The 26,827-nt window shown below is 51.3% G+C and overlaps 1 protein-coding gene across 1 annotated transcript; it reads left to right on the top strand.

The window, feature by feature from the left end:
* The first annotated feature begins 5,868 nt into the window (after window positions 1-5,868).
* On the top strand, window positions 5,869-20,972 carry PVALB (parvalbumin). Its single transcript, XM_084749833.1, has 5 exons — window positions 5,869-5,957; window positions 8,140-8,207; window positions 9,641-9,773; window positions 11,087-11,196; window positions 20,745-20,972. The coding sequence occupies exons 2-5, from the start codon at window positions 8,147-8,149 to the stop codon at window positions 20,771-20,773; spliced, it is 333 nt and encodes a 110-aa protein (XP_084605959.1). The 5' UTR covers window positions 5,869-5,957; window positions 8,140-8,146; the 3' UTR covers window positions 20,774-20,972.
* The last annotated feature ends 5,855 nt before the right edge of the window (window positions 20,973-26,827 follow it).

Below are 26,827 nucleotides of genomic sequence, written 5' to 3' on the forward strand. Positions count from 1 at the left end.
CCCTCCCTTTTTTCCTTCCCTCCATTCTCTTCATTTCCTTTCTCTCCCTCTCTTCTTCTTTTCCTTCCTCCCTCTTCCCTTCCTTCCTTCCTTTCTTCCCATTCCTCTCACTTCCATTTTCCTACCCTCCTTTTCCTTCCTCCCTCCTCCCTTCGCATCTTTCCTTCCTTTCTTCTTCCTTTCCCTCCCTCTCTCTCCCTGCTTCTATCCACCTGTCTCTTCCCCCCCATGTTCCTCCTCCCTCTCTTTCTATTTTAAAAAAGGAATTTGCTCCACTCAGTTCTCTGGGGCTGCGGTGGTGAGCAGCTTTCCAGACCCAGATGCTAAGAACACTTGATCTGCTAATCACAGGGACTGCATTGCCTCTCAACATTGCTAAGTGGTATGGTTTGCTGTGGGCAGGGTCTCTGTGGAGAAGCTACCAATGCTCAGATGGTAGAAATGCCTGCTTCATGACCTGGAGGCAAAAATTCACCGTTAGTGTGCGGCCGGTTGTTTCTTGTGAGCTAGCTATAGGCGGTAGGCTTCTCCGGTGTCCTCCCATGACCTCTGTCTGTCCCACTCTTCTCTTATTAGGACTCAACTCACTCTGGACCAAAACCCACTAACATGACCTTCAATTGATCCGATGGTTTCCATAAAGAGCCTGTAACCTGACACAGCCACTGTTGGAAGTCTTAGGCATTGGGACTTCAACACAAGGGACCAGGACACACTTAGGCTTATAACTCTGGGCACAATGATAGTAAGAGGTGAATCTTTGATTGTCCGCTTTGCTGTGGGAGGTGGGGGACACTGGAGCATTCTGATGGTGATTCACAAAGGTGCTGTCCCTAGAGAGAACAAAGTGTCCTTGGGCGGAGGGAGGGGGGACTTGGAGGTATGTGAGTGAGGAGAGGTGCTGGCCATCCTGAAAGTGAGACATGAGTCCCCAAAGAAGAATGGAAACTCACTTTGCTGCCCCCCACACCACACAGACACAGGCAAGCACGTGAACTTACAGCTCTCTGCGATCTCCCTTCATCTTGCTCCACGATGAATGAATCAGAGGCTGAGGTGGTGGGCGAGGAAGATGTTTTCGAGTTGGGACACAGCCTCGCTAACCTAGGACACCCTGGTGCAACCAGCAGTCCAGACACCACCTGGTACCAGGCTGTACCAGGCCTCTCAAGTTCAAGCCCAGGTTCTTGGCTCCCCAGTCCCCTTCACAGCTCCAGCCCACATATGTCATGGACTAAACTCTCCCCCAACTCCTCTGGGCACCACTGAGACAGGTGGCCTTTCAGGAAAAGGTCACAGAACCCAGGTGGCCAAGAGTCACTGTCACCTTGGCGCTCTTGGCATTTGGCTCATCTCTCTGGTCCAACGTAGTCCCCTTCAAACCCTAGTGACTGACTCAGAGTCCCACCCAGACCTGTCTATTGTTCCTGTCCTTTGGTTCGCCCCTTTTTTTGAGGGTATGGTGCCTGTTTGTTCATATGCTTGTTTGTCGTATTGGGGTTTGAACCTCCGACCTCACATATGCTAGCCAAGTACTCTACCACTGAGCCATACCCTTCTCCCTTTTTCTTAAGCTTTTAATTTTGAGGCAGGGTCTTGCTAAGTAGGTCAAGCTGGTCTTGAACTTCCTCTGTATCCCAGGATGGTCTTGAACTTTTGGTCCTCCTGCCTCAGCCTCCTGAAGCCTGTGTTAGGAGTTTATGACCTCTAAAGGCCTTTCTCCTCTGACTCACTGCCTCTCACAGCTTCCTCCATTTTATGTATGAGGATATTGAGACCAAGAGAGGCCAACTGACTGGCCCAAGGTCACACAGGGACAGTGGCAGAGCTGGGCTTAGGGCCTCTGTGGGGAAGGGGAAGTGGGGCCACCAGCTCAGGATCTGTCTGTCGGGAATGGAGCAGAGATTCTTTGAGTTAATACACGTCACCCCGCAGGACTGGCCTCATAAATATCACTGGATCTGCAGGTCCACCTGTGGCCAGCACCCTGGACCGCAGCAGTTCTGTATCCTATTCCCTGCCACAGCAGGTGGAAATAGCGTGAACTAAGGAAATCCTCGCCGGCAAAGATAACAGCTGAATGCTTGTCTCCTGGCAGACAGAAGCTAAGAGAATGCTGACCCACACACAGGGCCTCTGTCCCCTCCCCCTACCATGGGCTGGAAGGCAGAGCGCGCTTTGGACATGACTGACCAGGCTGTGTGTGCCTGGACAAGTGACTTGACTTCTCTGAACCTTAGTTTTGTTCATCAGTGAAAAGAGAACAGGCAATTCATTTTGGGAGCATCGGTGTAAGTGTAGCACACATGGACGTGTCCAGCTGGAGTCAGTGAGCAGAATTAAAATCCGAGGGATAGAAGGGACATGCCATCAGCGTTTGTGCCAGGCACCTGTTCTCTGTCACAGTTAAACGGGGTGGGGGTGGGGAGGGGAGTGTGTCTGGTGCTCTGATAGTAAAGTGCTTGACATGCAAGCAGGAGAGCCTGAGTTCAGATCCCCAGCACACACACATAGAAAGCCAGTGACTTCAGTAGTTGGGAGAGAGGCTGGGACAGGCAGATTGCAGGAGGGCTGTTCTGGCTGAGTCAGTGACCCCTTAGGTTCAGTGAGAGTGACTGAGGAAGACGCTTGACATCAACCTACACACACACTGCGTATGTACACACAGGGACACACACACTTCACATTCACAATACTTATACACACACATGCATGTGCACACATGTACACACGTGCACGTAAACACACACACACTAATGCTAGGAGACAGTTCCACTGTATGCAGTTGTCGCCTTTAAGATGCCTTTTGGGTATAGGAGACTGGCGGGGTAGCAGCAGGAGGTCGGGGGGGTGCATGGTCTCATGTCCAAAAAGCCACTTTGGGTCTCAGAGAGAACAGTCTCAAGAAGTGTGACGCCCTCAAGCATACTGGTCACTCAGGAGATCTCCCTTATCTGGCATAGCTGGCCACTCCAGGTTCCTCCTCAGTGATTGCTTCCCCAGTTCCAAATACCAGAATTTCACAGCCCTTTGTCCAGAGACAGTCCTTCACCGCGAGAGTCTCACAGTGTCAACACGCCTCATTCTCTAAGCTTGCAGTGTCCCTTGGGGCCCAGGGTCAGGCCTCTCCTGCTCTGTACAGTGATGGAGAACCGAGCACAGCTCCTCACAGCCAGTGAAACCTGACCCCAGGCTTCCCCATCAGACCAACCTTCCCCAGCACCGACTTCCTCTTTCCAACAGGACTTGGACAGGAGACTTTCCAGTGCAGCAGGGGACTGCCCTTTGGTAACCCTTCAGGGATGCCAGTCTGAGAAGGCCACCAATGTGGCACCAGGTATGGTCGGGCCATAGAGAGGAAGAGCCTCCTTGTGGGACCTGGATCAAGATGTACCTGAACGTTCATAAATTTGGTAAATCTCCCCTCATCTTAAGGGCAGGTTGAATTGCACTGTTCTGTCATTCACAGTTAAGAAGTCTTCGGTGATAAATTTCTAATTAACACTTAAAAAAAACTAGCTAGGCTAATAAAGACAAGGCTGCCAGGATTAGCACAGACTCAGGGCGGATGATGCTTTAGGATCAAGTCCTCTGGCTCTGTGACCTTGGACAAGTCCCGAAACTTGTCCGAGACTCTAGCTCTTCAAATTTCTGAGATCCATGTAAGGGCTCAGTAAGGCAATGTACCTAAAGCATGAGGCATACAGTAGGTGCTCAGTAAATGTACCCTGGCAGTGCAGTTCACCTACCATTGTTTACTTACAGGACAGAAGGACGTGCTCGTTGCCAGGGTATCCCTCTGAATGAAGCCTGCTCTCAGTCTATTGCTCTTATTCAAGAAAGAGAGAAACTTGGAAACCGAAGGAGCCTGGATTTTGAATCATGCTTCTGTTTTTGTGACTTTAAGCAAATTGTCCAGGCTATGTGAGCCTTATTTTGACATCCATTAAATAAATGGCAAAGGCATTGCCCACATCCTGAGATGACACAGGATGAGCATGTGCATTGTCCCCAGCTCCGTGCTCTAAAGGCCAGCCTTCCTCAAGGGGACGTTCCTCAAGACTGGGCTGGAATCCAGCCTCCCTGAGCTCAGCCTTGCCCATGACTACAACTTCCAATCAGCCCTGATGACATCAAAGCCTTGTGCCCAGGCCCTGGCCTCCCTCCTCAGTGCTTTCTAGGTATCCCCAAGTCAGAACAAAGTTCTGGCCACCATGCCCCCCCCCTTGGTTGGGTTTGAGTCTGCCACCATGACCTCGGTCTCTTGGCTGTAGTGGGCCAGGGCTGATCACTATGGAAGTTATAATCAAATCCTAATGTCTTCTCTCTGGAGCCTGAAGCCCCCCTCTTCCTGAACTCAGAATATACATAGACCACACGGCCTCACTCCATGAAAACCCAGTTGTTTTGTGAGATTTTGATCTTGGTTGCCAACCTGAGTTTAGAGGCCCCTTGGATTAAAAAAAAAAAAAAAAGTCCACTTCCAGAGATTAACTTGGGAGGTTCTGGCTTGGCCCCTACTTTAATCTAAGGGTCCAGAGTGTGAATGGACTGCTGGGAGGTGGCAGGCCTGTGGAAGGTGGTGAGCCTGTGAAGGGCATCTTCTTTTCACTCCTTAGTGCTTCTCGGCCCCCATGGGGTGAGCCATGTTGCTCTACCAAGCCCTGCCTGCTCCAGGTTGGGAACAATGGAGCAACTAAACTGGACCAATGCCTCTGAAACCCGGAGCCAAAATAAGCCCTCTTCTTTTAGATTGCTTTCTCAGGTATCTGTCGGAGGCAAAAGATGAACACACCAGGATGTGTCCACCTGGTGCACTGGAGATGTTTTTTTTTTTCCACAGCCTATCCAGGCTTGAGCTGGGCTTCCCCACTGTGGACTACCCTCTCTCTCTCCTCTTTTCATCCAGGAGCCATTGGTGGTGACAAAAGAGTGGAGCTTCCTTGCCACTTATCTCCCATGGGAGGCTGGAACTCTGAGGCAACTGCCAAGAATGGGACCCTATAGCTGACCATGTCAGGACCTGAAAGTTTGCTTTCAGGTTGGGGTGGGGGTTAAGGAGAGGGGTGCTTCACGGTGTTTATGTTAGACACTTTGTAAGTTCTTATTGAACTCGTCCATTTAATTACATGTCTCCAAACTCAGGCATTGCACCATGTCGGCAACACAAGATGCCACATCAGAGACCCTTTGGGAATCAGGAAAGTGATGGGTCTTTCTTTTTCAAGTCACCCTTACCACTGAGATTTGGCATACATTGCCAGGGGTTCCTAGCTCCCCTCAAACTCAAGCTTGCCCCTTAGAGCTGTACTTCACCGATGGGAAACTGAGGCACAGAAAAAGAGGCTCCTCCAAAGGTGGGCAATACATCTCCATCTGCCAGACATTGGCTTACTATATGGAAGTGCCAGGCCAGGTCCTGGCTGCAGGACCCGAGCCATGTGCTGCAGGACCCTTAGCACCCCACATCGCTGCCACAGCCCACCCCTCCTCCAATGCTTTAGGGTGTAGCAAGGACACGGTATGTGCAAGGGATCTGGCTCAGCACCTTCACCCCAAGAAGCCCCTGCTCTCTTCTTTCCCTTTTCCCTTTCCTTGCAAGCTTGTAACAAAGTGTGGCTGCCAGCCAAGGTGATCATGGAAGGCTTCATGCAAGAGGTGTGCCCTGCTTGGATCTTGGTGCTGGGTGCTGTGGGGAGGTAGGGGCCAAGGGTTATTAATAGGCCTGGCTCAATAGGTCTGGATGGGGGTGAATGTGATACAGACACCCAGCACCGTGGCTGGGGAGTACCTGACACCGGAAGGGGAGGGGGCCAGGGGCTGGGGGAGCGCCACCTCCCAAAATAGCCAGAGCTGAAGACTATTTAAGTGGCTGTCCCACCACCAGTCTCATTTCCCAACAGGATCTCCCACCATCCCAGCTTTTCTGTACAGGCTCCGGCCTCTGCTCATCCAAGGTAAGTGGTGGCCCTTGAGGTTGGAAGATGGAGAAAGCTGAATCAGTCCAACTGGAAGGGATGGGCCACGTTGCCATTTCTCTAGAATCAAATCGGAGGTAGCTGAGTGCGGACCTCCTAGATTCTCTACCTGCCTCTTGGGTGCCCCGAGCAAATCCTTCCCCCCAAGACTTGACCTCAGCTCTCCATCTGAGACCTAAGAGGCAGAGCCATACATCTGCTCACTCTAATGGCTCTGTCTGGGGGCCAGAGGGCAGAAGGTGGGAGCCGAGCATATGGGTGGGGAGTTGATTGAGATGATGACACCATGTTTCACTGAGGATGAGAGGTCCCCTAGAGGAAGGTCTAGCTCCTCAGCCACAGAGGAGAAGGAGGGGCAGGGGGAGGGGGGAATGGTGCGAACTTTTACTACAGGAGCCAGTGTGGGGCTCAGATGTACTGAGTTTGGTATGACTGAGGCTGGGACAGGAGGCAGGATACCAAGTCATTCCAATGAGCCGGAGCTGACCCTGCTCTGCCAGTCCTTGACAGTGGTCTTTTGGCATTTAGAGACTCTAGGCTCAGTAGAGCACAAGGGTCTCCAGCTGGGGAAACAGATGCTGTAACTAGGCCACAGTGTAAGCAGAGCCTGGATGTTGACATGGCAGTACAGAAGCCAGGCGCATCAGAGCAGGCAGCCCAGCTGGGAACAAGGAGCAAAGCCTGAGGCCACTGAGTCAGCTCAGGCAGGAGCCAAAGGAGCTAAGGCAGCTGAAGGGTCCCGGGACAGCTGAGGGGTCTGGAGCAGGCCTCATGCCCAGAGCTATGAAGTCAGGGGCTGCAGCCTAAGTCAGGGGCAGAGCCAGCTGGCAGGCTCAGGCCCAAAGACGCTGACTCACCAGGAGGGGGCAGCTGGAGCCAGCCACTCCTAAGGTTTCCAGGAAGGGCGGCCTTCCAGGGCTCAGCCAGGAGAGACAGTGTTGACAGCAAGTGGCAGGCAACTTGAGCTACTGGGCAGCTGGGCAGCTGTCCCTTGATCCCCAATATCATCGCCATCCTAGACGCTGCCCACCTGCCTCAGGTCCCACCCAGGGGTCCATCCACCTCCAACATAACATATACAGACTTAAGCCCAGAGATAAAGATTATAACTCAAGGTCATGTAAGGGTTCAGTGTAGCTCACATGTATAAACCAGACCTTTGGACTCCCTATCCAGTGCTCATACACTTCAAAGGCTGCTAGTCACAGATTGGATCTTTGGGAGACCAGAGGGAAGATGACATTGAACTCTGGTCACATGAGATAGAACGTGTGCTTGTTCCCAGAGGTGATACTTGATGCTCTGATCACAAAACCGGGATAGTTTAGAAAGTGTGATCTGATGCGATTACCCCTTATCGCCAAAATAGGGCCAACTAGAAAGGTGGGTAGCTGTTCCGTGGGGTCTCCCTCACTTTAGCCTCCTTACTGGGAGTTAGAGGGAACACGACCCAGGTACTGTGGCCCTGGAGCTCAGAAAGTGTGAGAAAGGGGGTCTTCTGACAGTTAAACTGGCGCCTTCCCCGCAGAAACCAAATCAAGTCTCAGAATGAGCCGCCCTGGTCAGGTGAGGGATGGAGCCGGGACAGAACTTCTGCACCGAGGTCTGCTCGGTCCTGGCTACCTCCTCCTTGGGTCCAGTAGCTCGGGTTTCAAGACCTCAGCATTTAGATTTTTCGCGGCATAAATTTGCATCCAGGACAGTGGACAGGAGGCTATTGGAGGCGTGGAGAGATAGAGTACAAAGCCAAGGGGCCCCCCTCGGGTAGAGGCTGGTCAGCATCATTTTTCCTCCTCGGACATATCCGAGTTGCCCAGATCCAAGCCTCGCTGCCTCCCGGTATGCCCTTGACGGCAGGAGAACCCTTCCTCTCCGCTGGTGGCCCCTGAGATCAGGAGATGGTCCCTTACGGCTGGGTCCAGGTCGAGCCCCCGCCCTCCCCAGGTCGAGGACCCCCTAGGCGTGTGACCCGCTCGGCTAGGCGACTTGGCGGGACTGAAGTGCTGAGCTGCGCGCGTAGCCGGGCGCCCCCTGGCGCGGAGCCAGGCCGGGCGGGCGGGCGTGCGCCTGGCGCGCGACACTGCAGCGCTGGTCATATGAGCAGAAAGGATGAGAAGAACACTTTTTAATCTTTTCGCACTTGCTCTGCCCGCTCAAACAGTTGCAGGATGTCGATGACAGACTTGCTCAGCGCTGAGGACATCAAGAAGGCGTTAGGAGCCTTTGCTGGTGAGCAGTGCACTCCCTTGCCTGGCCCTGTCCCCTTGCCCTTTTCCCACGCCTGGGGCACCCCCGCATCCCGCTGTGAAGCCTCCTCAGTTTCTCCCGCCCACGCGTTGGTCCCCATCCTTGGGGTAGGCTCCCTGGTCCTTTGCCTTCCAAGACCTGCACGGAATTTGCTCCCTGCATGAGCCACACAAAGTTGAGGGTGCAGAAGGGTGTTCTTTCTGAGAGGATTCACCCGGGTAGGGTCCAAGCAGGAAGACCAGGGTGGGAAGTAGGAAGGACCCAGACTGCCTCTCTGCGAAGGGATAGCAAGGGTCTTCGAGAGAGACCCCTTCCTCTGCCCCCATTCCCAACACGACTTTTTCTGGAAGGTAGCCCATTGGTGGAGAGCCCCTCCCAGGACAGACCTGAGGGCACAGTGACCTTTCTGCAGCAGGCACCCAGCCCTGCCCAGCCTGGCCAAACCGGGTGCAGACCCGCACAGCACTCCGTTAGTACCCCCAGCCTCCAGTTCCTGCAGGTAGTCTAGGAAAGGGATGCTCAGTCATTTGTATGACCTCTTAACTCTGCCTGAAGGGACTCTAGCTTAGATGCTGTTCCTCTGTCACCCAGGTAGGGAAACTGAGGCTTGGATAGGATGAAAGATACACAAGGTCACCCAGTCCAGCACAAGAATTGAGAACTGGGGTGCCTTCAGGTATCAGTGTCCCACCTTGATGTGTCAGAGGTGGACAAAACAACTTTCCTTCCCTCCAACTCTGGGCTTTGGGGAGACCATAAGACTCTTTAAGAGTCTTTGGACAGAGGGGGGCACCCATCCACTTTTTTTTTAAAGCCCCTTTTTCTCCAGACACATGAGAGAAGCTCCAGAAAGCCCCTTTCCACTCCTGGAGCACTATGATAATCCATTCACGGTGCCTTGAGCCACCTTGTCACCTTGAGGATGAAACTTACTTGAGTCTTCGGAAGCCCTTCATCCCATCCCCAGCCCCTGGGTGGGTCTCGGAGGGAGTCTGTGCAGGACTTCTGGGTCCTCCCCTCCCCCTCCCATGATGTGACCTTGACAAGAATGTGTTGTCTCAGTGTTCATTGTCTGACAACAATATGTGGCCGTGGAAGAAAGCTGATTTTCTGTCCATCCTAGCACCCACTGCATGCCCAGGTGCAGCCCACCCAGCCTCCACCCAAAAAGGCTTCATAGAAATATGGTTCTCTGGAGGCCAATAGTCTCCGTGTGGCTTCTCCATGCGTACATGGGGGGAACCAAGAGGGTACGACCTTGGGCGAAGCATCCTTTCCTAGCTGGGCTCCATCTGCCCTCCTGTTCCCCATGGCTATGCAGGTGACCTTTAACAAATGCTAGAGCACCCCTTTCCCTGATTTTCCCGGTACCCCTCCCCCATCCTTCTTTAACCTTCCCTTTCTCCCCCCAACAGCTGCGGACTCCTTCGACCACAAAAAGTTCTTTCAGATGGTGGGCCTGAAGAAAAAGAGCCCAGATGATGTGAAGAAGGTGTTCCAAATTCTGGACAAAGACAAAAGCGGCTTCATTGAGGAGGATGAGCTGGGGTAAACTGAGGTCTTGGCGGGGAGGGGGGAGGGGAACCTGGTGCTAACTCCCCAAGTCACCAGCCTTCTCTCTCTCTCTCTCTCTCTCTCTCTCTCTCTCTCTCTCTCTCTCTCTCTCTCTCTCTCTGTAACTCTCATGACAGGCAGGCTTTGCTTTGTCTCTGTAGGGCAATGTCCCAGGCATCAGGGAATGAGCCTTCCTGCTTCTGGGAGGGTCAAACCCTCAGCACAGAGTGCAGCTAACTAGGTTAAATTATAGCCACTTAATATCGCAAATGGAATGGGGTTACTTAATAATTTAATACCAATGAAGAGGCACTTATTCCAGCTGCCTCCCACCGCAGGCAAGGCAGGAGGCATTCTCCTTAGAGTGTCATTGATTTCCCTGTGTCTGAAAGGCACCTTCACTGGTCTGGTCTGCAGACCCCACGCTTCTGGACCAGAATTGCAGCTAAGCAACTTCTGGGCAAGTCAGGAAGGCAGAGCCAGCTCTGGGCCTTCAGGGTCCTTGGAGCAATGCACAGAGGAGACAGCAAACCCTACATCCCTGCATCGGCAGAGAGCCCTCTGCCCTAGCCCGCCTCAGCCACCTGGCCCATCTCTGATGACCCAGCTGTGCCTTCTGTTACTTTCCAGCTAAGAACTGCCTTGAATTTTTTGAGAAAAGGAGGAGGAAGGTGTTTAGGGATGCATTTTAAGTAGGGACTTCCTCAGCCTATCCTGTGTCTTCTCCAAACTTTACCCCAAGGGCACCTTCTTCTAGATCTTTCTCCCTCCTACCTATCTATGCCTGACAAATACATGCACATGCATGTACAAGTGGGTGCTAAGTGCTCCCTGTCCTTCAGGTAGCACCAACTCTAGAAAACCTCCCAACTCCTCCCTCACCTGGGTAAGAGGCATATGCTCTCCTCTGCCTCCTCCATTGGGGTGCCCATCACTCCATCACACATGAGGTCTGTCTGTGAGGAGCTGGCCTTCTTCCTCATGTATACAGAAAGCTTATTACGATCAATGGTGACCCCAGCTTTTATATATTTACTGAATAAACAAAGGCAAGTATCCCCTAAACTGGGCTCAACCCTGCACAGAAGAGGGAAGCCACTCACCCGACACTCACCCACCAAGGCACAGCCAGACAGTGCCACCTGGCCAACCCAGCTGCACACATACATGTCCACCACCGTCCACCACATGTACCAGCTTTCCCCCTGCCTTGCGTGGACTCCAGCCCACAGTTCAGCGAGGCCCTGCAGGTGACCTTGGCCTGACTCCCTCCCACGTTCTCCCATGTTCTCCCTCTTCTCCCTCAGGTCCATTCTGAAGGGCTTCGCCTCAGATGCCAGAGACTTGTCTGCTAAAGAAACAAAGACGCTGCTGGCTGCTGGAGACAAGGATGGGGACGGCAAGATTGGGGTTGAAGGTGGGTAGCTGTGGCTATGACTCTGGGGACACTGGGATTCAGGGATGTGTGGCTGCTAAGGCTTTGGTCTGTTGAAAGGAAGCAGGGATGGGGAGGAGAGACAGAGACAGCCCGTAGGTCGGAGGGCTCTGCCACACTGACAGGCAGAGAAAAACTATGTTTTTTTTTTCTCCAAAATTTGAACAACCCACGAGGAATGGCTTTTTCTTGCTTTCCTGTTGGGTAAGAGGATGTGGGAAGAAGAACTGGAGTTTTTCCCTGCTCCTGCTGCCTAGGTTCTGATCCAGGATCCTCCTACACTGGCTGTGTGACCTTGGGCAGTGTCTGTCCTCCTCTGAACCTGAGGCTCGTGTCTGTAACCAGAGGAGACAGGCCCACTGATCCCTAAGGACCCTCAGGCTCTTGTAGGATCAGATTCCAAGGATGGAAATTCCTTATCTCCTGCCTTCCTCGGGTCTCACCCTGGTGTCCTGTAACCTCAGATAGGCTTTTGGCTTCGTTCAAATGCACCATCATTGTAGGAGAGGCAGGAAAGAACAGCCAACCAGGACCCAGCTGGGAGTTAGGACGGCAGGCACTAAAGGCTTCTGCAGCTTTGCCCAGCACAGGTCTCCTGGCCCACTACCCCACATCCTTATTCGGTCAACCTGCCTGGCATCTGTGGGACACATCCCGGAACTGTCAGCTTTCTCAGTGCTGTGACACTTTGCAGACGGTCGTAGTCTTAGCCTGGTTCGGAGAGCTACGATATAGGATGGGACAGGACTTTTGAATCTAGTTTGAATGTCTGAGCAGCATGCTCTGCCACGTGCTTGTGCGGTAGCCCTTTCTGCCGACATAAAAAGAAAACTGTATTTAGGTCCCTCTGGAGTTCAGACTCTAGCCTTTCTAGGGGAATCACATTACTATTAAGGGCCTTGGCATGTTCATCTCTGGAGAAATCATGGTGGTTCTCCCATAGGGAACCCGTGAGGATGCGGCATGCTAATATGTAAAGTGCTTAGGACAGGACCAGGCACAGAGCATGGAGCACATGCCTTCTGTGTGCCTGTAAGGAAAAGGGGAATGGGGTGGGCGTAGGTTGCATTTGCACTTCAAGCCCCTAGTGTCTACCACAGAACTGAGGCAAGTACTTACTTAGTAAGCACCCGTTGCCAGAGGGGAACGTCCAGTCTCCCACACTCCACTTCCCTTCTGCTCCTCACACCTGTGACCTTGGGCACGCCCCCTGCCTGTGTCTGAGTTCTCTTGCCTGGCACATGGCTTGCACAAACTTATCATGGGACCTATAAGTGGTACGGACACAAATTGTTTTAAGTACAAGATTCTGAAAGTATGTGGGAACTTAGTGAGGGATTTAAAATGGCAGCAAGAATGAAGAGTCTCTACCAAGCTCAGGTGCAGGGGATGCCCTGGCCGTACATCCCCAGCTGTTCTTCTTCTGGGTGGCAGGAAGGAGGGGCCTTTTGAGAGTCCTGAGCAGAGAGTGCAGGAGAGATGATTGACAGCTCTTGGTGACCCGACAATAGCTGCTTTCACACCCCTTTTCTCATCAGCTACACCCCAAGCCCTGACTTCCATTACAGCTCGACTTGTTCCCCCCCCCCATTTTTTTAGATGGAGCTCAGAGCAGGAGGCAGGGTCTTCATGCTGGCTGCTCCCAGCCAGCCTAATGAGGGGAAAGAAAAAAAACAGAAAACCCAAAACCGAGGGCAGTCCTTGACCTGGTTCTCTCCTTCTGCTCCTACTCTCTCCCAGTCTTAAAGGGCCAACTGAACTCTTCCAAAAGGGCCGACAGGCAGTTACCAAGGAGCAATGCAATGCCCAGCATCAGATGAAATAAAAACAATTATGGGCAGGGGCTGATAGATAGCTCAGTGGCTAAGAGCACTGGCTGCTCTTCTCTAGGACCCGAGCACCCCTGTAGCAACTCGGGGATCCATCACCCCAGGCATTCATCCGATCCACCTATCTGTGCATACAGGCAAAATACACATACACATAATTTTAAAAAAAAAAGATAATTAGGGCAGAGGCATAGATAGCATCATGTCCTGATGAAGAGCCCTTGAGCAGCAATCCTGTAATCTGGAGCTGCAGCTTCACGGATCAAACACCCATGAAAACTTGAGAGTATTAAAGACAGCACCCAACACTTAGTAGTTACCCAATGAATGGCATCTATGTATTGTTCATGTTGGCACCATTCACACACACACACACACACACACACACACACACACACACACACACACCCCGAGTCATTTGGTTTGAGTTTGTCTTAATTACAAAGCTCAGGACCAGAGAGGTGTATCAGCTTCCAGACATGTTTGGATTTTGAAGTATTCACATACCGTAGCCATGGCCTTAAAAGGGTTTCAGATTTCCAGAGTCGGGGTTAGGGACATTGATCTGTGCCAGACAGAGCGGAGGTTCAGGCGGCTGAAAAGTAGAGCCATAGGCTGGAGTGCTGCAGGTCGGACGGGACTCAGCAGGCAGGGGCAGGGCCAGGTATGGTGTTATCATCCGTGAGGCCACTGAGGCAGGAATAGTCAGGGGAAGTTTAGAAACAGGCCGGGGACTAGGTTGCCAGGAGTGATCAAGAGATACTCCCTAGGTGGATAGCGTGTCCCGGGACGGAGCTGGGTCCTGCCATTATCTCATTTTCTCCTGGGATGACAAAGGACATACATTCAGAAAAGGTAGCTCAGGGAGGCCAAGGTCGTACTCTCTTCAAGATCCAGGCTTCAGTTCCATTCTATCTGACAGCACAGTGGAGGCCTGGACCACTGTGCACAGCACTTCAGGATCCTGGAGGAGCAGGAATGTAGGGACAAAAGATGGGACTAAGGTGACATTGTGGCACGAGGGCCCTACCCTGTGCTTCCCTAGTGAAGACGCAGGTGCCCCTCCATGTCTATAGCCCAACTTGAGAAGCCAAACAAGAGTGGTATGGAGGTAGAACCCTTCTCCGGGGCCCAGAATGTTGTGTGGCCAGATAACTTTGGGCCTCATCTTCCAGACTGAGGTTGCTTCCATTTCTGTGGGACCCATGCAAGTTATGGTCCCCTGTGTCTGATCTTGAAGACCAACGCTAGGTCACCGTCCTGTCCCTGAAGGACCATGAATCAGGCCTTAGGCTCAGCTAAGACCCTGAGCCATGGTAACAGTCATTCTTAGCTTCATACAACCATTCCTATGTGCCAGGCAGTGCCCTCAGCGCTGTCCTCCGCCATCTTCTAAGCTATCTGTGAGGTGCGTATTATTAGGGTTCCCACTTTAAAGGCAAGGACAGTAAGGCTCAGAGGCAAGGGTTTGTCTAACCCTTCTGTGCCTAGGAAGAGAGAGACGGTCAGGATGAGTGTTGCAGTCTGTTTGCTTGCAGCAATGCATTGAGATGTTTGCCTCATGCCTTGAATGCAGTTGGAGTTTAGTAGGGAAAAAAAAAAAACAAGCCTAGCATTTGATGGTTTTAGAGGCTGACCTCACGGCTTGCTTCTCTCCACCATACTTGGATGCCCCTAAAGCAGGGATTTTTTTCCTTCTCCTATTCTCACACCAGCGCAGTGCAGTGAGAGAAAAGAGAGATTTGGTTAGTGAACAAATGAGAAAAGGAACAAATGAATGAGTGAGGGGATAAACTGGTGAATGAATGAATGAGCCAACCAATCAATCAACGGTGGAATGAGGAAACAGATGAGTATGTGTTCTGCAAGGCTGTAGGAAGAAGCAGACCTAACTCCAGAATGTAACGAGGGCTCTGCATACACCCAGGCTGGGGCCTGTAGCCATAGGTGCTCTGGGAGCGCAGAGATGGCCACTGTCCCTGGCTCTGCTCGCCTCTCTGAGGAGAATGATGTTTATGTGGTTCTTTAAATGCCTGATTGCAGGGAGGGAGAGGGAAGACAGTTCTAGAAATGTTCCTTCAGACTCTGGTATCTGAGGCAACTACTTCCAGGAAGTTTAAAGACATTTATAGATGTGATCGATTGCAGACAGCCACCCTAAAAGGCTGGGACCCAGCATGGAAGGCGAGCAGAAAAGGAGAGAGAGGCCACAAAGAATGGGGAAGGACCCAACAGCCCAGAAGTGGCCCTGAAGGCCAAACAGAGATACGTCTGCGGCAGGGTCTCCTCCACTTCCCAGCCATGGGTCTTAGGCTGGAGCTGGTCCCTCTGGCTCCCAACCAGAAGTGTTTGCTCCGTGAGTGCGGGCCAAGTACCTGTGATTCTAACAAGTTACATAGTGACACTGATGGGCCAGGGAGCCAGACAGAACTAGGGCTTTTCAATAATTCCAGAAAACAGGAGCTGATGCTACCCCTTTACAAGTGAAGCCCTGAAACATGAGAGGTTATGTAGTACCAGGGGTCTCTCAGGAGGCCTGAGCCTGGAGGTCCTGCCAGGACCCTGTGCTACCTGCCCCGCTACAGCGTGTGCCCCCAATGCACAAGGGACACAGACGGGGACTGAGGTCAGACCCCTGGCAACCCAGGGTGCCAACAGGCATGCCTCCCCAATCCAGCGCAGTCAGACCTCACAGAGCTTTGCAGCACAGCTTCGTTTTCTGCCCAGACAAGGAACCCGGGCCTCAGGAAACACAGAGGCTTGCTTCTTTTGCCCACCGAGTCTTAAATTGAGCTGCACACCACACGCCTGTTTGTGTGTGAGCTTCCCCCATTGTGCCCCAGCCCCGATAATGACTCTGTTTGACTGTGCTTTGTGCCGTTTGCAACTCTAGCACCTCTGATCTGTGTTTTCCTCCTTTGGTTGAAAGCGTAGCTGTAGTCATCGCAGGAGCCAAGCCTTTCTGCTTCCTTCTGGCAAAATCCTTAGGAGTCTACTTGCGAGTGGGAGGGCGGGGAGCAGGGGCGGTGGTGGTCAGGTGTCATGGGTGGCAAGAACCAGAACCTTCCTGTGGCTAGACACCACACTGGAAAAGCCTGGTTCTCCTACCTTCTGAGCATCCATTCCCTCATCCGTGAAGTCTGTGTAAAATGTGCACATCTCCACCTTCTTGCTTTGGCTTCCTAAGCTACCTCGCTTTTCCCTTTAAAGGGAATCAAGTCCTAATCCACGGAGAAATGGAACTGAGTGTGAGATGGGGGAAGAGGGGACAGCCAGGACAGGAGACCCCCTTCCTCGCTGTGATTCCCACCTGTCTACTCCTGTGGGATTTGGTATGGGTGCCCATGAGGGCCAGCCCACAGTCCTTAGGTGGACGGTGTCTGGTCGCCTAGGAGACAAAGGTCACAGTCCTCACTGAGAGCTGTGGAAACTGAGGCCCAGTGAATACTGAGGGCCAGGGCATGCCCTTGGTGAGGTGCAGCCTGGCTCTTCCTTTCCACACGCTTCCTCCCCGAAGCCAGGCTGAGCTTTTTTGGAGTTATAAATGTTTCCGTGCTTAGCAATCTGCTCCTCTATTCCCGGGTGGAGTTCCGCTAGCTCCGGCCTTATGCTGCACTAGATAAGATGGAGCAGGGAGAGGACACAGCACTACTTATGTAACCGGCCTCTTTAAAAAAAAAAAAAAAATGGAGCAGCGGTCATAGCGGAACAAGACGTCCTCTCTCCGCTCATCCCTCCCCTTCCACTGCTGAGGCTGCAGCTGGAGTCAGACGGCGAGGCTGTTCCAATCAGTCTCTGAGCAGACGCACAGTCAGGCCCCAGCCAGGTCTCAGTTAGCATCCTCACAGCTGAGACCCAGCCTCAGTTTCCCCGTAAATAACACAAGGTTCAGAGGCAGTGAGGGTGAAATGGGATCGCTGGCAGTGCCTAGCAAAGGGCAAGTCCCCAGGATTGATGATGCCACCCCCTTGTGGCTGCCTGGCTTGACCCCGAGTGACCCCGCCTCCTCGTCCTGCACCCGAGAGAAAGTGATCCTGTTTGCGGCACCCATCTATAAGAAACCGAGCCCTGGAGCTATTTCGAGGCGAGGTGAGGTGATAAACCAGGAGCCAGCTCTTGCTATGGTCATCAGAACGGAGGCAAGGCAAGCCTTCCAGACGCTGACTCCGGGACTCTCAGTTTCACTTGGGGCTATCAGCCTTCCCAGGGCTCACCTGTCAAGAGCTTCTAAATTTGTCCGATCCTCACGGCACCCAGGATGGGGGGCAGCCCTAATTAGGCTAATTTCAGTTTCCTGAAGGAAAGAACAGAATGGCCGGGCCTCTGCCTGCTGCCTCCCTCCTGACAGGCTCCCTTGCATCTCCCTCTCTTTCTGATTGGACAAGGAAGACATCAGAGGCGCTGGGGGTGGCCTTCCAACCACAGAGTAGTGCTATTCGAGTATGTCTTGTGAGAGAAAGAACGTTCCAGATTTTTCTAAAGGAATGCAACCTTGTTAGTCACTGATTTAGTTATACTCAATTCTGTGTGCCAAGTACCCTCTCATCTGCATCTTTTACAGTCTTTCTCATGACCTTAGGGGTGTCCCCATTTCACTCATGACCTTAGGGGTATCCCCATTTCACAGATGAGGAGATTAAGGCAGGATGCTAACTTGGATTGTGTCTGGAGCTTGCACCAGGTCGGCTGATGGCTGTTTAGGTTTCCTGGGTGCTCTGCTTTCGTTGTGCTTGACCTTGATTTAGGAGATTGCTATAGGAGGTTGTTACTGCTCAGCTCCCCTGCCAGCTGTGCTACAGAGACCCAAGGGAGGTGGTGCCACCACTTGTAAGCCACCTCCTCCTATGCGCCAAGCATCTTCATGGACTCCCTCCGTTGCTCTTTAGGAAAGCTTTGTGAGCTGGCATTATTGCCACTTCTCAAAGCCATGGTGGCCCATGGCTGCCTAGCCAGTAATAATGGCACAAGACACAGGCCAGGGTGCTTACATAGGCATGGGCAGATGCCTCGGTAGAGACTGATGATGACCTACCCTAGCAATGGGAGTGACACTGACAGATGAAGATGACAGACAGTGGCTTGATAACCGCAGCTTCTGGGAGCTGAGAGTTTTCTCTGCACCAGGCCTATGAGGGAGAGCAGAAGTGCTGACCAGCCCCCTGAAGCAGCTGGTCTCATGGGCTCCACTTTGAAGACGAGGAAACTGAGACAGGAGCATCTAGCCAAACTCACAAGGAAAGGAGCTGCTGGTGCCCCTCTCCCTGCTTGCCCCAAATGCAAAGTTAGAATACGAAGAGCATTTTCCAGCTGGGATGGGAAGGGTAGGAGGTCTGGTCCAGGGAACCAAAGAGAACAGCAGGAGCACAGATCCCAGCCCCACTCACCAACACCCAGTTGTCATCGGACCCGACTGACAAATCTGTTGACCTAGACGGTTTAACCTCTGTGTGTTTGTCATTTGCTTTTCTTTGGGGTGAGAGGGTATGTTTTAGAGGAGACCTTTGCCAGGAAAGCTGCTAGTTAATTGGCAGTTCCTAAGAGCACTGCCTGGAGGCCAATTCGAGAGTTCTAAGTAGGTAACAGTGGCCTTGCTTTTAGTTTGTCTATAGTGCCCTGGTCAGGGTTCTAGGAGGGATAAAATTAGAGTCCTGTGTTCCCTGGAAAATGCCAGGCTCAGTGGCCTTAAGGATGCCCTCGCTGATTCACAGAAGACCCCGGGGTTTGATGTACTGGGCTTTTGGAAACCTCGCAGGTCCAAAACACGCTATCAGGCTCCCAAAAGCCTGACTCCTCACTCTGGTGAGCCTTCATCGATACTCCTGGTCTTCTGACACGGGCCGTACCCCATCCTGTCTAGACTTCACCCCGCCCTAGCTCGTGGCCAGGAGTTAAGAGGAGTCTTGCTGGGGAGCAGTCAGGAGTGCAGAATCCTTAGTGTGGCTGACTGTACAGGCCCACTCCCTCTGGGAAATTTTGTTTCCTCACAGGATCTGGACCACTGGCCTGGTGGGTAGGGCTCACACAGGAACTTTATGAGGCCAGAGGACGAATTATACCCGCCCCCCATTGCTTACTTTCTATCTGATCCTGGCTGCTTCAGCCCCTACTTTCCCATCTGTAAAATGGGAATCACCCGTGTACCTCCCAGGGCTTGCTAAATTTTAAAGGGGTCTCATGAGTAATAACACTCTTCACCACCCCTCCAAACCCACCCATTCATTTAACGTCTGAGTATTCTCACCTGAAGGGTGTTAGGCCACCAGGAAAGGGATGAACTGGAGAGACACTGGGGAAGACCAACAAAAAATAAGCAAGAAGATAAATAAGTTCATTTCATAGTGTGCTAAGGCCAGGAAGTCAATAAAAATGAGCTAATGTTGATGGAGCCAGTGGTGGTGATATCTGAGCCGGGACATGTGTCACTCTATACCTAGGTTAAGAGAGGTCACAAATCTCCCCATCTGAGAGTGACTGTGGCCAGAATCCCATCTGTTGCTGTGACCACCTCAGAGCTAAACTCTAGGTCCTCAATTTCCCCATCAGTAAAGTGCAGGCCAGAATGGCTCTGTCCTTGGTGGGTCTCAGAATTCCATGAGGTGATAGTCCCTAGATTCTTCCTAAGTAGACATTTGATTAATGATTCACTGATTCTCAACGTGGACAACACAGACAGTGTTAATGAGAGTTCTAACAATAGGATAAAGACCGAGTGCAAGAACACTCCCCCCTCCCCCCTTCCTGTAAGCTCTGTGGGCTCTTGGCTGAGAAGACAGGCACACTGACAACTGACATCTGGGGGAAATTCTTCTGAGCATTTGATGTTTACTCATTTGAGTTCTCATCAATGCTTCTCCCTACTCAGTCCAAGAGCCTTTGGAGGTTTCAAGTGGGACTCAATGTCCCCACCTCGAGTCCCAGTGCAGACTACTACAAAATCACTGCCTTAAGGATGGGAGAATGTGCTATCTATTTCCCAGGCCAAATCTCAGGAAGGTGAGAAGCCCAGGTTTCATCCTCTTACGGAGCTGGGACCAGGGACCAGGTCAGCTGCAGGTTATGTCAACATTGCTCTGGTCAATTTGAATTTTTAAAGTGCTTTTTAATATTTGCAGAATGTGACAGTAGCAGGGAGAGTCTCTTTTGCCTTTCTCTCCAGCCTCCCTGGGGTTAACATTTATGTAACCTTGGTACAGGGGTGACAAGTGAGGAGTGACATACACAGATGTCCTGTACGCAGCCTAGGCAGACAGCTGAATGGATTCAGGGGGCTCCCAGGATCCTTTGGCGGTCTTTTAAAGCTGTTTCATGATGGTTTTCACCCATCGCTCATTCTACCCAGGAAATTGTTCCTGCCACCCTCCATGGATGCAGAAGTAATGGAAATATACTAGGAACTCTTCCAAGAAGGGCCTAAACCTCTCACATTGCTCTTATGTCACAACGGTGCATTTTGGCAAGCCAGAATCTTGGCAGGGGGCGGGGGAGGGTACTCAGAGGCAGCAAATGGCAAAGTCGACATCCGCTCTGACCTCTCGGGTCAAACAGCAGAGATGTTCAAGGAAACGTCCAGGCTCAGAGCCTCCATTTCCTCATCTGCAGCTAGAGACAACGAAGATGTTGCACACGGAGTGTTAAAATAGCCGGTGCACAGTAGGCACGTGGACGAGCACAGGGGATAACACTGTCATTTTTCTTTTGCAGAATTCTCCTCTCTGGTGGCTGAAAGCTAAGTGGCGCTGACTGCCTGGGTCTCCTCCCACCTCTCCGCCACCCCCAACGCCCCATCTCAGCCCTTCTTGCGGCCCTCCTGAGTTTCTGTTCAGTTTGTTTATGTTATTTTTTACTCCCCCATCCTCTATGGCCCTTGAATGACACCATTCTTCTGGGAAATGCTGGAGAAACAATAAAGGCTGTACCAATTGGACACCACCTGCAGGGAGGACCCAGGCCTGGTAGGGTGTTGGTTTGGCAAGTTCTTTTATTTATTTATTTATTTATTTTTAGGGCAATGGAGGTGTGGTCGGAAAGGTATGATAGATGAAAGAGCAAGGCCCTGATATCCTCCCTGCTTGATACTGAGTGTTCACATGGGACACGTCGTCGTTCAATCTGTGCACCTAGCCCACACGGGACGCAATGGACCGTCCACCCTAAAAATATAGAAACTGCATTTTAAAAGAGGGGAAGTGAAGTGTTTGAGCCCATACATGATTACTTCCTGTACTCGAATAGCCACCTTCAGGAGTAGCTAGTTCAAGGGGTCGAGTTAATTGCTTCTGGCTTCGCTGTGATGAGATGCCTGATACGAGCAGCTTTAGGAAGGAGCAGTGTACCTGTGGCTCACGCCAAGGGTGCAGCCCGTCGACCTACGGAAGCCGAGGAGGCAGGAGTACGCAGGGGCAGCCTACACTGAATCCCGTCATATCCCCAAGTCAGGAAGTGAAAAGCGACGAATGCCGGCACGCAGCTGGCTTTCTCCATTTTCTTCAGCCTGGGACTCCAGCCCATTGGGTGATGTTGTCCACATTTAAAGTGGGTTGTCCTGCCTCAGGCTAATCTACAAACTCCCTCCACGGGCATGCCCATAGGTTAATTTCCTGGGTGGTTCTAGGTGCCGTCGAGTCGAGAAGATGAACCATCATCCTAAGAACTCACAAAGTGAGCCCTTTGCTGCTTGTCTCTGAGCACAGCTTCCCTTCCTGCTAAAATAGTGCCCGGGTCAAGCCCTCCTCCCCGTGCTTGCAGGACTCCCCAGCAGGGCAGCTGAAAAGCGAGGATGAACCAAGACCAGTAGAAATGGGCTCCTCCTTCCCCAGCACCCACCCCAAGGGCCCAAACTCAGCTGCACAATTAGCCTTGCTGAAGTTTCAGGAACATGTGTTTGCAGGGACCTTGGCCAGATGCCATTTGCAGCAGCCCAGCAAGGCACCCGTTGTCACAACACCCATAAGACTTGGGGAAGTTAAACATTTCTCTGAGGTCACACAGCACATAAGCAATAGAACCAGGACCCCAAGCCCCAAATCACTCCCAGATTCCTGCGCCCCTCGACAAATATGCCCCCCGATGGTCACAAGAGCCCCCGAGCAGGCAGGCCACTTGGGGGTCAAGTGCATTCTCAGAAGTGAGGGCCAGCCACTCAGCTCATCCCTGCGGCAGAGGAAAGAACCTCTTTGGAAATCTGAAACCAGAGTAGCCACTGAGTGGGCAGCCCAGCACAACACGGCAGGTGGCCCTGAGAGAGGTTCGCTTTAGTGTCCCATGTGGGAGGAGGGACTGGAGCTTCCTCCTCTATGCCCTGTGGGATGGGGGATGAGCAAACTGCACAGTGGCACCCAGACAGAACAAGGGATTGGAGGAGCCCCAAAGCCACCCTGCGCAGATGTTCCCCGGGCTCGAGCCTGCCTCAATGGCCAGTGAGTGAACCAGAGGCAATGTCACGGAAGTGCAGCAGAATGCGCACAAACGCATGTGAGCACAGCGGGGACAGTGGCCAGGGCCAGGGGCTGACTCAAGTTTCCATGAGGTCCTCAGAGTTCTTCACCTTGGACCCCAAGACAGAAGGATGATGAGGGGCTACCCTCTGCTAAGCCACAGGGATGCAGGGAGCCTCCAACGGGGACTTTGTCTCCCCAGAGCTGGGTCTCGGGTCACTACAGTTAACTTTGGGCTGACATTTTTATACGCTGGCACCTTCGCCATGTGGAAGTGGGCTGGCTCCTCCCAGGTTCTGAGAGACCCTGGTGGGACTCTGGCGGCCCCTGCACCACTGGAGTGGCTTAGCTTGTCCCCTGCCTTTTCTCTTCCCTCTCCGACAGCTGCACACTTGGACTAGAGGGTGTTTTCCACGATGCAAGTCAGGTTACAGTGTTTAGATAGGAATTGAGAGATTGTTCAGTCTGCTGAAGAAACTGCAGCTCTGGGCACAACTTCTGGCCTCAGGGTTGCCCAGCCTTCCATGGTACCTGCCTCCCTCAGCAGGGCCTCCCCCTGGCTCTTCAGGTAGTCTAGGTGGCACCCTAGTTGGACCCTCCCCAACCACCTCTCCTGGCTCAACAACAAAACAACAACAACAAAAACCAACAACAACCACCCCGACTCTTGCTCCAGCCAGAATCAGAACCCAGACCTTCTTCTGCAAGAGAAGTGACTCCCATCCCTTCCTCTCAAAGGCCATATGATCCTCGCAGGCAGGGAGTGCCAGGACTAATCCTACAAAGGTGCTGAGAGCCCTTCATTAGGATACAGGGGTGCCACAAGGGCTCACTGAGCTCTGTGACTCTGTCAACACAGAAGAGGCTCAGGCTTGCCTGGCATGCACATCCAGCACCACATACTCATGTGTTTTAATGGTAAAGGCGGAAGGCCAGAGAAGGCCCAGGTGCTGGCCTCAAGCCTCTTGCTGTCTCTCCTTCCTGTGGGGCCTCATCTACAGACACCTACTAACTCAGGAAAGAAGGGGGACTAGAGAGGGACCCTCCCCACTTAACACCCTCCTTAGGAGACCCTGTCACTAGGCCCTGAGGTGACCCAGTGACCCAGCTAGCATGCCTCTACCATCACCCATCACCCCTGAACCTTCTCTATATTTCTCCCCAAATGAACAGGACCTAGTTTCCCTTTCCTAAGCTTACAGGAGCCTCTGAGTCCCCACTACCCACTTCCATCAACACTGAGTTAGGGGTCAGAAGGAGGGCACTTAACTGGGAGACGCTGCCAAGCCAGGTGGCTTTCGCACTACACATGGACAGTAAGGAGTGGCACAAGCACCTAGGCACACAGTGTTTCAGGACAGGAGGTAGTTAGTGGGGACAAAGGATGGAGGGTGGTCAGAGAGAAGAGCATAGGTAGACAAGGACAGCTGGCACAGCTGGCTGGGGCTCCCCAGTCTCATGGGCCTGAAGATCCGATTGTGGCTGCACTGCTGGGGGATGGGCAGGCTGCTTTCCAGACCTGCCTCCTCCTCTGCACACCTACCTTGTCTGGAGAGGCTCTGCACTGCCATCCATCATGATCCGAATCCTCCGTCCCTCCAGAGTTCCTGTGGAAAACTAATCAGCAGTTCAGTAGATTAAGAGATGGGGCCATTAGTCTTGGAAGCCATGCCTTATAAATAGGATTAAAGGACAAGAGGCTGGGGAGGTAGTTCCTGATAAAACAATATGCAAGCATGGAGACCTGTGTTGAGCCCTAGCACCTACTTTAAAAAAAAAAAAAAAAAAAAGGTCTGGTATGGTGCCATACACCTGTAATCCCAGCCCTGGAGAGGCTGACACAGGAGGGTCTCTGGGGCTGGCTCACTGGTTATCCAGAAGCTAAATGAGCTTCAATATCAGTGAGGGATCCTATCTCAAAAGAAGGAGGAGGAGGAAGAGGAGGAGGAGGAGGAAGAAGAGAAGGAAAAGGAAAAGGAGAAAAGGAAGGAGAAGGGCCGGACAGATGGTTCCATGATTAAGAGCACTGGATGCTCTTCCAGAAGACCTGGGTTGGATACCCAGCACACACATGGTGGCTCATAATCACCTGTAATTCCAGTCCCAGTGGATCTGATGCCCTCTTCTGACCACGGTGGGCACCAGGCATGTGCATGGTGCACAGATATACATGCAGGCAAAACACCCATACTCATGAAAATTTTTCAAGAGGTAGAAATCAATAAGAAGACACACAGTAGACTTCTGACCTCTCCACTCACACATGCACACGCATATGCATGTACCTACACACCAACATGCACGCAGGAGCACATAGACACATTAAAACAAAGCAAAGCAAAAACAAAGTAATTCAGGGTTAACAATACGGATCAGTGAGTCAAGGCGCTTGCTGCCAGGACTGACAACCTGAGTTTGATCCTCAGAACCCAGCTGGTGAAAGGAAAATACTGACTCCCAAAAGTTGTCCTCTGACCTCCATACATATACCATGGCACGTGTGAGTACACTCGCACATACAATAAGTGAATAAATGTACAACAAACGTAAAAGATATCCAACAGCCTGTTTGTCCCTTCTCTGGTGAGGCCAAGAATTCTGGGGGCACTGCTTGACAAAGTTCCAGGGCCCCAACAACCAGGTGTCCTTAAGGCCTGCCTGGATGCCCTGGATAGATCCTTTACTGCAGAAATTCCTGTTAGAGGCTTCTCTCCAAAGGCTAGAATTGAAAATTAGTAAAAGCCGATACTAATAAAAACTAATAAAGTCATTGGTGATTCCCTGGGAAATACAGCTATGCATAAAATTGAATCTGTTATAAAACTTGTTCAGATTCATTGTTAGATTATTAATAAATGAGTTTGGTAAATGATTTAGTGAACTTTAAAAGAATTAATAAAGAAGAAAATTTTAGGGAAACTTTGAAAGCTGACAAATTATAATTAAAATCACTAGGTCTTTATGTTCAGCTTCAGAAACAAGGAACTAGTTTAGAAAGAAAAGAGATCCTGACCGTGTCATTATCAACAGACCTTGCTGCCTACCTAGAAGCATAAGAAAACAGTTTTAAAATTCTAGTGTTCCTTCACAGATTATAATAAAGATAGAAATTGCATTGATGTAAAAGTTCATAATGAGGTTAAAGGAAAACATTGGAAACAGTCCTAAAGTCCTAATAGTCTTCTATTCTTTACAAAACTGCAGTAAAGATAGAAATTGTATTGATATAGAAGTTCAAGACAAAGTCACAGAGACAGGCATGTTGTCTCAGTGAACGGCCTGTCCTTCTGAGTAAACATGACAGGCCAGGACTTTCCTGATGTTCTGGAAAGACAAAAGGACAAGCTGCTTCCAAGTAAAAAGGCTACATAATATTTTTAAATGATAGCTTTATTTTAAATATAAAATAGGAGAAGAAAGGATTAATTAAGGGTCAGGAGGGCAAGTTTAGGGTACCAGGTGGAGGGATTGATCTTTGACCTATTAACTATATGCCAACTTAAAGCAAAATCAAATAGAGTCGCTTTGTTTAATACCTTTTGTAACCACAAGGCTTTAAGATACCAATCATTAGGAAGAAAGTTTTAAGTTAAAAGAAACCTGATTTCATCCTAAAGTTAATTTTTAGTTCTCAAGAAATCTGATGTTTGCTTGCTTTGTTCCCCTTGTTTCTATACACTTATGAAACCAAAAAGATTTCAAGCTGTGTAATCAATGATTAAAGTTTTTTAAGGAAATGATTTTGTGTATAAATAAAGCTTAAAGGAGACTCAGGTCGTCAGAGTAGGTAAAGCCACTAAGGCTTCCTCTCTGTCTCGTCTCTCATCAAAGGAATTGAATGGTGTCCCGCATCTGATACTTTCTTCCCTCATCGCTCTTAGATACACCCCTCTTCGGGGCCCGACCCTCATCCGGAGCTGGACTCTGGCACTTCTCCACATGGAAGATGCCTCATGCATGAAGCAGAGACCTCAACTGATTCCCACTCTGCCAGAATCCTGCCCTTGGATTTCCAGCCTTCAGAACAGCGAGCATACATCTTTGCCATACACCAGCTGCCAAGTGTAAAGTGTTTGCTAAAGTAGCTGGGATGGACCAAGACATTGCCTCTTAACCTATGCCATGGGTGCCCAAGGACAAGTCTATTTTTCACATGAGAAAAGGAAGGTTCTGGGAAGTTGGGTAACTTCCCCCAAACCACACAGCTAATACAGCTGAAAATAGCAAGGCTTTTTTAGCTCATTCAACCACTGAACAGAAAAACTCAGCAAAGAAGAACATGGACGGAGATGAGACTGCTTGAGGGCAGCGCTGTCCTGGGAGCACACTGTAAGGGAGTGTGGACTCACG

The sequence above is a fragment of the Acomys minous genome, assembly GCF_964271855.1.
Source record: "Acomys minous genome assembly, chromosome: 12".
Taxonomy (NCBI): domain Eukaryota; kingdom Metazoa; phylum Chordata; class Mammalia; order Rodentia; family Muridae; genus Acomys; species Acomys minous.

Excerpts from the sequence above, each read along its gene's own strand:
- PVALB (XM_084749833.1), top strand. The coding sequence starts at position 8,147 with ATGTCGATGACAGACTTGCTCAGCGCTGAGGACATCAAGAAGGCGTTA. Across the intron at positions 9,774-11,086 it reads ATTGAGGAGGATGAGCTGGG|GTCCATTCTGAAGGGCTTCG; the intron begins GTAAACTGAGGT and ends CTTCTCCCTCAG. Across the intron at positions 11,197-20,744 it reads CGGCAAGATTGGGGTTGAAG|AATTCTCCTCTCTGGTGGCT; the intron begins GTGGGTAGCTGT and ends TTTCTTTTGCAG.